The 12,240-nt window shown below is 41.0% G+C and overlaps 1 protein-coding gene across 1 annotated transcript in view; it reads right to left on the reverse strand.

Annotated features, from left to right (window-relative positions):
• NCKAP1L (NCK associated protein 1 like) overlaps positions 1–12,240 on the reverse strand; it is a 41,596-nt gene that overhangs the window by 21,799 nt on the left and 7,557 nt on the right. Inside the window, exons 4-18 of the mRNA XM_063075313.1 lie at positions 10,755–10,811; positions 9,926–10,068; positions 7,614–7,704; positions 7,385–7,522; positions 6,526–6,574; positions 6,272–6,428; positions 5,011–5,067; positions 4,625–4,721; positions 3,664–3,773; positions 3,359–3,491; positions 2,863–2,944; positions 2,619–2,677; positions 2,245–2,390; positions 1,049–1,181; positions 642–761 (exon numbers count right to left, since the gene is read on the reverse strand). Of these exons, the coding sequence (XP_062931383.1) occupies positions 642–761; positions 1,049–1,181; positions 2,245–2,390; positions 2,619–2,677; positions 2,863–2,944; positions 3,359–3,491; positions 3,664–3,773; positions 4,625–4,721; positions 5,011–5,067; positions 6,272–6,428; positions 6,526–6,574; positions 7,385–7,522; positions 7,614–7,704; positions 9,926–10,068; positions 10,755–10,811 (1,572 nt within the window). The remainder of the gene's footprint in view (positions 1–641; positions 762–1,048; positions 1,182–2,244; positions 2,391–2,618; positions 2,678–2,862; positions 2,945–3,358; positions 3,492–3,663; positions 3,774–4,624; positions 4,722–5,010; positions 5,068–6,271; positions 6,429–6,525; positions 6,575–7,384; positions 7,523–7,613; positions 7,705–9,925; positions 10,069–10,754; positions 10,812–12,240) is intronic.

Below are 12,240 nucleotides of genomic sequence, written 5' to 3' on the forward strand. Positions count from 1 at the left end.
ATATTCACACACCCTGGCTCCCATTCTACCAAAGTTGCTACAGAGCCTCACTCAAACCTAGGAAGGGTGGATAGTCTGGGAAATCTCAGACGCCAGGGCATCAGCAAAAACAAGTTCCTCATTTTCAAAGTTTCTGAAATTTAGGTTGAGCTAACCATGACCAGGTGCTGTGAGTCAGTCAAGGGAGGGAAGGGGAAAAACAAGAAGATAAGAAAGCAACTCTGAAGATAAACACAGAAAAGGTGCACAAAAATGTCCAGATAGCCATAGATTAGGATGCACATGACCAGAAAGATCAGACAAGACAGGTGATCTGGGGGCCACTGTCCTAAGCATGTGTACACAGGGCAAAGAGAGGAGAGGAAGTAAATTAGAAAGCTGACAAATCTCTTGGAACTCTGCAAAGGAGCACAGATTTTGTTGGAGTGCAGCTGTTCAAATAAGAGTATTTTCAGACACCTCTATCTAGTCCTGGGGCGTAAATACTGAAGGGACTACACTAAGAATCCTGCCATAAATTCAAGTACACAAAAGCCCTAGCCCTCCTTGAGGGAAAGAGTTAGAGAACTTGTCATCTAGAGGGAAACAAAGTTAGAAGGAAAGGCACTGAGGGCAGGCAGAACGGTGATTATTGGGCCTACCTGCTCGCTCAGGTTTCTCTGTTCAGCACAGATCTCCAGGACACAGTTGCTGGTCTGCTTGGCCAGCTCTTCCAGGAAGAAGTTGCAGTGGTGAAGACCATGGTTCTTCAGGTGGGGGTACTATGAGAAAGAAAGACCAAAGAAAAAATTGTCATCACCAGGACAGCCATTTCTTCCTCATAATACTGCTCTGACCCCCTTGCCTGAGCCACCCACCCCTACAGAAGAAGAAACTGAGGCCCAGAGAGAGAGGATATGCTCTACATCAAGCTGAGATATTTAGGGACTCATATCACATATCTATGTGCCCTTCCTGGGACCAAAATTAACCCTTGGAATTGTGTTTGGGGGAATAAGAGTGAGATATGACTCAAAAGATGACAGGGTTTGGAGTTCAGGATACCCACCTCCTCTGGGCACATCTCATGAGTGCAGTGGGCAAAATGAGCACAAATCAGGGGGAAAGCAATGGCATAACGCAACATGGTAGGTTCCTCCAGGGTCATGGCAAACATCTTCTCAAAGGCACGAAGATGAAAGCTGCAGAGAAAGGGGAAGGAGATTCAGCACCAGGGCTTAGGTGCCACACTCTTTGAGGCAGAGAGAATATTCATTCCATCAAATATTTATTGATATTCACCACTCTCTCCTTCATTTCCCTATTCTTGAGGTAGAAGGGAACCCAAGAAACTTAATCCTTTCAGACTTTTATAATGGACACCAGGGCAGTTCAGTGATAATCTTCTCTTTCCTTACACAAAATTCGCTATTCCTCCCTCAGAATCCTTGCACGATTTGGGCCATTCCCCCAATCTAGAAGTCCTTCAGTACTGTTAATTCACATTCCTCCCCAAATTTGACACTCAGGCTCCAGATAACCTTCTCAGATTAATTCCATGAGACTGACCTTTTCTCAACGCTATATCCTCTCAACTTCATGTACTCCTTGTACACTTTTTTACATTTGCAAGTATAATATTGATGTCCTTTTCACATATGAGTGTTAACTCTCCCCACCTATTTTGATGGCAGAGAGCAGAAACAACATATTGTGTTTTTGTTTGTTTGATCCCTCAAAGGGTAGAGTTATGCACAGTAGTGGTCACCCAATAAATGTTGAATGCTACCTAAGGAGGACAAATTAATTTTGTTCTCCAAAGGCCCTATTCTCCAGCCCTCTCAATTATTTTCAGTTCTCTCTACTAAATCTCCAAGTTTTTTCATGTCTCTTTTAAGTCACAGTGTCCCAAGAGTTTAAAAAAAAAAAAAAAAGCTGAAAGCTTCCAAAGATAACAGTGAAGATAAGAAAAGATTAGAACAAGATATGTGGATGAATATCCTAAAGAAGGAACGGCTGTGTAAAGTCCAAATGGCTTTCCTCAAGAGGATGCATACAGAACAAAAGGGAATCAACTTCAAATTTCTATCATTTAGGATTATTGATAGAAGGTGGCATGAGTAAACTATAAAGTTTGAGCATCTGCCTTTAAGGAGAGCTCAAAGAAAATAAGACTGTTCCATCTGTCTAGGAGAATTACAGTCCTCCACAGAGGCCAAGAAAGAGATCAAGTGAATTGATAAAGAGCTCTGAGCCAGGACATACCAGAAAGTAGACAGGTCAGAAGTCTCTACCAGCACTTTCTCTACTGAATCCAGCATTCGAGAGTGAAAGACAATGAGGTTCATCACCTTGGCTAAGTCAGCGTTCTCATGCAGGTGCAGGGGGGCCTTAGCCACACTTGTGTATGCCTGTGGTTGGAGTTGGGGAAAAGGAGGAGGAAAAACAAGATAAATGAAAAGGGCCTCCAGCCTTGGGACTTCAGGTTGGCTTAGGTATATATATCCTGTCCAAACAGCAGTTTTCAAGGTGTGCTCACCCCATAAAGCAGAGCTTAGGAGATTAAAAAAAAAAAAAAAAACGGATTGTGGGGAGGAAGAATCTGAGGATGGGAACCATCAACAAAAACAGACCATTACCTGTAGGCGGAACCAGTCCAGCCTCAATCCAGAGAATTCAAATTTCTCTCCATTATCAACTGCAAGAAAAACAGAAGCAAGTTTAAAAGGAAACAATGAAACAACTCTCTAATATCCACCACGTAGAATGGTAGGTCCTCTTCAAAGTCATCTTGCCCCATTCCCTGGCTCAAAGATCAGGATTTCTAGAAAAAAGATATTCACCCTCATATAAGCCATGCCTCTCCCACCTCTCTCTAGTTACCTTGTTTGAGATTCAGAGAAGAGAGAGTACTGACGAATGAGGACATGATGATGGACTCCTCCTCTGGGCACACAGACAAGTTCTAAAAAAAGGAGTTAGAGTTACCATCAAGGGGGCATAGGTTCCCCCACAATCAAAAATAGGACCACAAAGTTCAGTCACTATAAAAAGATAGAATGAATTACTAAGTGCCAAAACCAGAGAGAAAACACCAAGCACGAGATGGAGGAAACTGCCTGAATTCCCTACCACGCTAGCACCCAGTTTCTTTTTATTTTTCTCTCCTATTTCTATGTAGTTTCACTTAGAGTAAAAAAACAAACAAACAAAACAAACACTGCTGAGATTAGTCTTTTTTCACTTAACAAATGTAGAAGGGAATATCAGGCTTTTCAACACCCAATCTACAGAGCATGAGACTCAGCCAGGATGTTTCCAATAGGAAAATGACCAGGGACCACCCTGAAATTTCCAGCCTCTAATCAATTAAACATACCTGAATGATGTCACTGAGCACAACAGCATCAAATCTGGCTAAATACTGAAGGTGGTATTGCTGTATCACTCTGATGTGCCTTCGGACCAGAGCCCTAATCTCCTCCAACAAGAAAAGTAGCTCTGCAATGCTCCTATAAATTGGAAGGTGAGAACAGAGAGATGTATGAGACTAGAAATACGAATTGAAACATACACAGTGATCAGAGGGAAGGAACTGGAAGCTCGTGAGGTCATCTGATGCCTCCCTGACCCCTTTTCCCAATCCATCTAAGGACAAGGTTCTTAGCCATGTCAAGTACTAACGAGTCAGCATAGTCCTCAGGTGTCTTTGTCTTGGTGACATTTTCTGTGTGACGAACCAGCCACGTGACCTCATCACGAATGAAGGACAGAGCCATGAAAGCAAAAAGGGCCTAAGGAGAAGACAGGGACTATTAGAATTTTCAACTGTAAAAATGGATTTCAGAGCCAGCCCCGTGGCTCACTCGGGAGAGTGCAGCGCTAGTAGCGCCGAGGCCGCAGGTTCGGATCCTATATAGGGATGGCCGGTGTGCTCACTGGCTGAGCAATCCTCTTACAGGTTTAAAAAAAAAAAAATGGATTTCAAAGCACAAAGAAAACTCCAAGGTAATAATGGATATAGTTGTGTAGCCACAATACACAGATTCACAAAAATCCTCAACTCTGTGACACAGAATCAGACACGCATGTGTGTTGACATTGGCTCACAGTCAGTACCCCTTCCTCCCTATGAAATTAAATTTTAGAAATATTCACTGGACATTTATGTGGTTTAGAACAAAAAAGCAAGAAGCTCTGTCTCCAATTAGTTCACACTTCTCCCTTTTTTTTTTTTTTAAAGATGACCGGTAAGGGGATCTTAACCCTTGACTTGGTGTTGTCAGCACCACACTCTCCAAAGTGAGCTAACCGGCCATCCCTATATAGGGATCCAAACCCATGGCCTTGGCGTTATCAGCACCACACTCTCCCAAGTGAGACACGGGCCAGCCCTAGTTCACACTTCTAAAGAGGATAAGACAAGTACCCAAACAGCAATAATAGGTGACATACTATGATAGTGTCAAAACAGAAAAACAGAAAGTTTTCAGGTACTCCAAGAAGATTCAAGAGAATCAGAATATACACATACAAATAGATTACAAGACTCAGAAATGTAAAATTTCATGAATGCACAGTCACTCCCCACATAAAGTCTCTTATCACTGGTCATCATCCCCCTCCCAACATTTCTTTCTCTTGCCTTGGGACCCAATAGTCCTGGTTCATCAGTTAACACCGTCTCCAGCTCCTTCACTGCCATCCGCAGAAATTGCCGCCGTTGACAGTGAAACTGGCCACTGAGGAAGGAAAGAGGAACTAGAGAATATTGCCTCTCCCACTCTTAAGAACCATCCACATGCAGTACAGAAGACAGCTGCATTTAGGAAGAGTGTCAAGCAGGAGGAAGGTTCAATATATCACTAGACTTGGTAAAAACACAAACACACACACACACAAAAAAAAAAATCTGTGGGGCACCAGCAAATTATAAGGCTATACAGAAACTGGGGATGGCTTAGGTAACAATAAAAGTCAGAAGAGATTCCTATTCCATCCCATTCCAGAGAGCCCATTTCCCATCTTTACCTGTTTGCAATCATGTGTTCCTTGCTCTCCTTTATGTCTGCCACTCGCTTGCCATACCTACGGATTGACACAAGCACAGCAGGGTTGGCCAGACCACTGGTTAGAGGCTTTACCCCACCTTCTTAGTCCTCAGAGAGTCCAACCTACAGCAAGGGGAGCATGTGCAGCCCTCACTAGTGGATCCTTCCAAACCCCACTTCTCACCCTAGCCTATTAATAAATGACTCATAGAGCTTAGAGGTCATTCACCTAACATAGATAACCAGTCCTCCCTTCTTGGATTGCTTTCTTCCCTTGCTTCTGTTTTTTCTCTTCTTCTCAATATCCCTTGCTGATTTCTCTGCCTTGGCCTGGCCCTTAAATATCAATGTGCCCAGAGGTTTGTCACATTCTCTTCTTACGAGGCCAGGGTAAATATCCTTCTAAACACTTGGACAGCACTTTGTGTTTACACACCATAATCCCTTTACTATATCACAACAGTTTGTCTACTTCCCACCAATTGGTAAACTTCATGAGAGCAAAGACTCTGCCTTTTTTAACAAGCACATAGCACTTAAAATGTACCAGGCACTTTTCTACATGCTTTACAAATAGTAACTCTTTTATTGTTCTTACAAACAATGTTGCAATAAGCATCTTATGTCTTTCCATACTTTTGCAAGTATACCCATAGGACAAATTCCAAAGAGTGGACAAAGGGAAATGTGTATTTCAAAATTGGTGGATATTGTTACATTTTCTTCAACAAAGATTGTATCAATGTGTATTCCCAACAAGAGTATAAGTGCATCTCTTTTTCTTCATCCTCATCAAAATTGGATTTTTTATCAAATATTGACAATTTTGCCAATCTTGGCAGATCATCCATTTCTCTACCCTAATTACTAAAAAGGTAATCACAACCCTATGAGGTAGGTCACAAGGAGGTATTACCATTATCTGCAGTTTATGGACGAGAAAATTGAGGCAATGGCATGGAGAAGTTAAGTAACTTGCCCAGGTCACAGCTAGTAAGTGGTAGAGCTTGGATTCAAATTCAAGCAGTCTGGCTTCAGAGTCCATGCTCTTAACTTCTATATGTATCTTTTTAATTATTATATTCCTAAAACCCAGTGAAATACCTAGAAAATAGTAGGTATTCAATAAGTATTTATTCAATAGTTAGAATTAATCCTTACCACCCATACTCTGGGAATACTCATGGAAAATGAAAAAGGATGTCCTGAAAGAAGATCAGTTTGGCTCTCACATCTCTCACCCTTTCAAACTGCTAAACAGGTCCTCAGTGACCTTGTGCACCTGTAGCACATCGTCCCGGATGAGAGTGATGTACAGGGAGCCCTGCAGACACAGCTTCCACAGCTTCTGGCACTGGCTATTGGAGTTGAGGCACCCATGACAAAGAAGAAACCCAACTGTGGTGCATAAAACAGGGCATAGAAAGACTTTCAGAACTTGCTCTACATGTAACATGCTGCTACATCCATTCTCTCCTAATCCCACAAAACTTACTTATAATCCAGCGCTCCATCACTTCCATGGACAGATACTCACAGGCCATCTGTGGGAATAGAGGCAGAGATGGTCAAGCAGTTATTTAACTTAGTTATCACCTACAGAAGAAAAATCAAGCTAGAATCTGAGTATCAAAACCAACTTTTACTTTACCAGACTGGATTAGGACACTTTGATAAGCCCATAGTCAAGAAACCTGCCAATAATGCGGGGGAGGCACTGGAAGTCGAGTGAGGGGAAAAAAATATTGTTGGGAAAAGGAAAAGGAGAGTGGGCTGAAAGTCAGGACAAACAAAAGTTTTAACATACCTTCTCTTCAACAGTCCAGATCCTTTTAATAACAGGAGAACAAGACTCAAAACCTTGTGATTTCTCCCTCCTTTGGATTTTATTTACCACTTAAAGTGTAAATCACTGGGTCCTTATCACTAATCTTGCACCATCAGTTGTGTTTTTATGGCCACATGGCATATCTTCCCTCTTAGACTATAAGTTCTTTGAAGGAAGGACTTTCAGCCCATAGTAGTTGGACAAAAGCATTTATTAATTAATTGATTCCTAAACCCAAGTTCCTACTGGGCTAAATAGGTACCTAATGACTCAATTTCATCCATTCATTCACTCTATGAATATTTACTAAATTCTGTCCATGAGCAGGCACACACTAATCCTGATCTGAACAAAAGCTCCAACCCAAACATGTTTTAGCTACAAGAAGTGATCAACTTAGAGGCATATCCTAGAAGAGGGCTAAAGCATTCTTAGGGCTGATATTTCCTGAAAGAAGCACCCTCTAAAGAGATGGTCTACTAGGCAAAGAGAACACCTCCACTAACAAAAGGAAAAGGGAACTCACTGTGTCTGAATTAGCAGGGTGAATCATGGCTGGAGGAGTGCTGATGAGACTTAGAAGCTGGGCACTGCGCCACTGCTCAGCCCCCTGGTTCCTTCTGACAAAGAGGAAGTGCAAAGAGAGGAGGGCTCCACTCACAGCCTGCAGGGAAAAAGGAAATGAATCCTTAATGTCAACGATAGGTATAATGTACTTCTTCCCAAGGAATTCTCCACTCGCTCAGGGAACTTGCCTTTGTGTGAGGCCCAAACTCTTCCGTCAGCTTCTTCAGAGGGTGTTCATACTCCAAGACCATCTGACCCAGACGAGCAAAACTGGGGTCACTAGAAGAAAGCAAAGGAAAGAGGAGTTACAGGCCTCCCTTAACCAGAACGTAAACTCTTATGTTTGCATATAGAATAAAGATGTGTGCTTAGGCTGACATTCCCTACCACCTCCAAAGATATACATACTAAACTGTGTATCACATATACAGATACCCGGCTCCAGGCTCAGGAATATTGCCTTGGGTTGAATGTTACTCAAGACTTAATCCCCACTATAACTGTTGAAGGTGGGAAATCCTATTATTGTAATTGAAAGGTGGGGCCTTGAAGAGGTGATTAGATTGTAGGACCATGGATTAAAAATGGTGGTCATGGGTGTGGTTCGGAGGGCTTTAAAAGGAGAGTGTAGGAGGAGCTATCTCTCTCTCTACTCCACCATTTTGGCAATGTGATACTCTGCCCTCACTGTCACCACCACCAAGACTTTCACCAGATGTGTTCCTGGGACTCTGGACTTCCTAGCTGCCATTTTTGTAAACAATTAATTTCATTTTCTTACAGATTACCCAGTTCATGTATTTTGTTACAAGCAACAGAAATGGACTGCTTGCTGGAGACAAAGGGAATACAGAATGGGTAGTAGAAAGTAGTTATGAATACCAGCTTCAACCACATGACCAGTTACAGAAATGAGGATTGTAATTGTCCTCCCTATTGTGTTAAGAATATGTCTCTATGTATATATACTTCACATATATTAAGCAATTATCTTTGTTTTTGTTCCTCTTATTCTTTCTCATGTACCATGAGACTTAATGACTTTATATCAGCATTTAAATATTGTTAACTTTGTATCATACTATTAGCATTTAAGTCATGGGATATCAAGAGAGGGTAATATTATCTAAGAATTTTACTTCCTCTTCTGGGAAAGGGATTAATGTGTTTTCAGTTGTACACAGGATAGTTGCATCATGTTAGGTGAAACTATTATGTTATTGTCCCTTTGAAAATTATGTATGATTTAAGGAAATAGTATGGACACCAAGTTGACAAGGGGTGGACTTGCGAAGGTTAATTCTAGGTGTCAACTTGATTAGATTAAGGAATGCCCAGAAACCAGGTAAAGCTATCTTTTTAGGTGTGTCCATGACGGTGTTTCCAGAAGAGATTAGCATGAAAGCCTGAGTGGATTGGGTGGGAAAGACCTGCCCTCAATATGGGCGGGAACCATCTAATCCATTGGGGGCCCAGAGAGAATGAAGAATGGAGAGAGAAAAAAGGTGAAGCTCTCTCTAGCTGATGGAGCTGGGATACTCTCTCTCCTGTCCATGAACATCAGAGATTGAGACTCTTCAGCTTTTGGGTTCCAGGACTTATACCAAGGACACCACTGGCTTCTCTGGTTTTGAGCTTTTGGACTTGGACTGAGTCATGATACCAGCATCCAGTTTGCAGATGGCCTATAGTGGGACTTTTTCACACAATCGCATGAGCTACTTCCTTTAAGAAAGCCCCTGTCATATATTTATAACATATCCTATTGATTCTGTCTCTCTGGAATACAGGTACTAAGCAATGTTTAGATAGAACCATACAATTTTGGGCAGGTCCATGAAAGTTTCTTCCTTATAAGCACCCAAAATAGGGTGGACAGGATAGGTACTCTATAAATTTGTGTCAATCAGTTAGAAATCAAGTGATATGCCTGGACCCAAATCTGTATTCTACAACCCAAAAAGATATATAAACATTCAAAGCTAACAGGTAATAGCATGTGCCTAGGTATCCATGTAGATACATAAGAATACACATCACACATAGAACAACATGTTACAGCCCATTCTGATCCCACTGGTATTTTTTCAGCCCTTAAATGCTTATATTTGCACTAATGAAGGGGGACAGAATTGCAGATAATCCAAAATCCATTTATATTTGGCTTCAAATGTATTATCAGACATTACTTACCCCAGTAGCTTTACCTTACTACAAATATTATTCCTACCAATATTAAAAAGATTTTTGTTGCCTTTTGTGATAACCCAAAAAGCAGAATAGAAGCTAGTCCAGGATTAAAAATTGATCAGAGATAATGCAAACTGGATAATCCACTACCAGATTTTCAAGAGTTAACTATATGTAAACATGTACCTTATTTTGCCTAGGTCACCATGCAGATTATAGGTTCTCATATGAGAAATCATGGCATCTACTTCTTTTGTATTGTATAGCACCATGTATGAGACTCTTCATATAATATATCCCCTTAACTCACCCATGCCCATGCAGCATCTCATGGGCACAGTTGTACATGCCAATGAGTATCCGTCGATCCTCAATCCGTGACAGAAGTAAAATAACTGAGGTGTAAGTCACAATCAAGTCCAGGTAACTCTGAGTAAAGTCAAAGTTGAGATTCTGCAAAGAAAATACATAGGAATCCAAGGACAGCATGGCCAATTAATCTGGATCTTTCTATTTCCCTGACCATTTCAGATAGTGCTAAATAGACTCTGAATGAGCCTATTTAGAGGTAGAAACTGACAGGATTGAAAATTCAGAAGAAGAAAATTGGAACAAAAGTCTCAGTACTGGACAGATCATCTAGGCAACAAACCAACAGAGGAACAGTTAATCTATCAGATGGAGAGAACAAATCTATGGTTATTAGAGGGAGGAGGGGGAAGGGGAGGGGATGGGGAGAGATTGGATAAGAAGTACAAAGGATAACTATGATTTGTAACAATGAATATGCTAATAAAAAAGAAAATCGGAACAAAGGCTAGGAAATAAGGTAGCATTTGGGGGTTGGAGGAAGTGGCATAAGAAGATTTTTATGTAATTGTTATATTAATTAAATCACATTGCTGATCTGTTTATCAGCACACACTCTCCCGAGTGAGTGAGCCACGGGCTGGCCCTTGCTGATCTGTTTAAAATGTAAATACATTTTAACTTTAGCACTTCTTATAAAAGAATTATTGGCCTAAGATAGAACAAATAAAATAGCCTTTCTTCCAGTCCCATCCCACCCCATACTGCCCCAACCTAGACCTGGCCTTTTCTTTTTTATTACAATAGAAGAGAATTGCAAAGGATCTTACAATATCAAAATGGCACTGGCAGGCATCAATGGTGTTGAGAAGTTCATATACATGATCCTGGGGGTAAAATTGAAGATGAGAGTGAATAAAGAATAAAGAGAAGGTGACATGTACTAGCAGAATTTGAGAAGAAGGAACCTCTCCCCTAAGGTCCTAGAGAGCAACCAAGTAACAGAGGGAGGCATTGTTAAAAAGAGGGAGAAACTTCCTTCCTCCTCAGTAAGCCATCAGTGGGCCCCTATCAGGCCACCCTGCCCAATATGCCCATGTTTCCATAGGCACAAGTTACTACTATATTATGCACACTCTCCCTGGATCTTATCATTCTCATGTCCCGTTCCTCCACAAAAAAAGGTTACAAAACGCAGATCATCAAATAGGCGGTTTCGAAAATCAAACCCATTTTTATCAACAAACGCCAAAATAAATCTGTTCTTGGATCACCTGTGTTTGGAAGTTAATCATTAACAAATGGGAATCCTACCCAACTTTCCATGTGTTCTATTTACGGACCACCTACTATGTGTTAAGTACTTACTAAATGACTTCCATATACTTCATTTAACTCTCATTCCATTGTAATAAGGATTCTTTTTCTTTTCATGAATAATTTTACCTAAATAAATATGCAGTTTTATTGTGGACTCTTCCCTCCCCATACATCAGCACCACCCACCCTCCATCCTGACCCCAATCCCCAGGTAAATGAGTTTAAACAAGTGGGTATGTTCTTTCTTATTTTTCTCCCTATTTACATAATCCCATTTAAATAGAAAGGAAGACTCTTTTTTCTCTATTTTACATTTCCATTACTCTTCCCCTACCAGTGCATCAAAATGTATTTAATGTTATTATTTTTTTACACGAGTTCTTGTGAAATAAATATTTTCATTTTAATGTGCTCATTTTTAATCTACAAAAAAAAAATAGAAAGGAAGAAAGAGAGAGAGAAAAAAACAGATTTTGGAGGGTAATCATTTTGTGTTACAAAATTGAAATAATATTACGCCCTTCTTGTCATTTTGTTTTCTCATTCAACCTTACTTGCTGAAAGCCCTCGAAGTCATCTGGTAGAGCACTAATGCATTCTTTCTGATAGCTGCTTAATAACACATGATATAGCCATACCACAATTTTTTTTTTTTTTTTTTTGTCTTTTTGTGACCGGTAAGGGGATCGCAACCCTTTGCTTGGTGTCGCCCGCACTGGGCTCAGCCAGTGAGCGCACTGGCCATCCCTATATAGGATCCGAACCCGCAGCGGGAGCGCCGCTGTGCTCCCAAGCACTGCACTCTCCCGAGTGCGCCACGGGGCTGGCCCTAGCCATACCACAATTAATTCAGCCTTTTACCCACTGATGGGCATTTGTTTTGTTCCCACCTCCCAGCCTTATCCAGTGCATATTGGTATTTTCAGTTCTATAAAAGTAGAATTGCTAGATCAAAGAGTATATATATTTCCATTTTTAAATATGTTGCCAAATAAT

The sequence above is a fragment of the Cynocephalus volans genome, chromosome 12 (genome assembly GCF_027409185.1).
Source record: "Cynocephalus volans isolate mCynVol1 chromosome 12, mCynVol1.pri, whole genome shotgun sequence".
Taxonomy (NCBI): domain Eukaryota; kingdom Metazoa; phylum Chordata; class Mammalia; order Dermoptera; family Cynocephalidae; genus Cynocephalus; species Cynocephalus volans.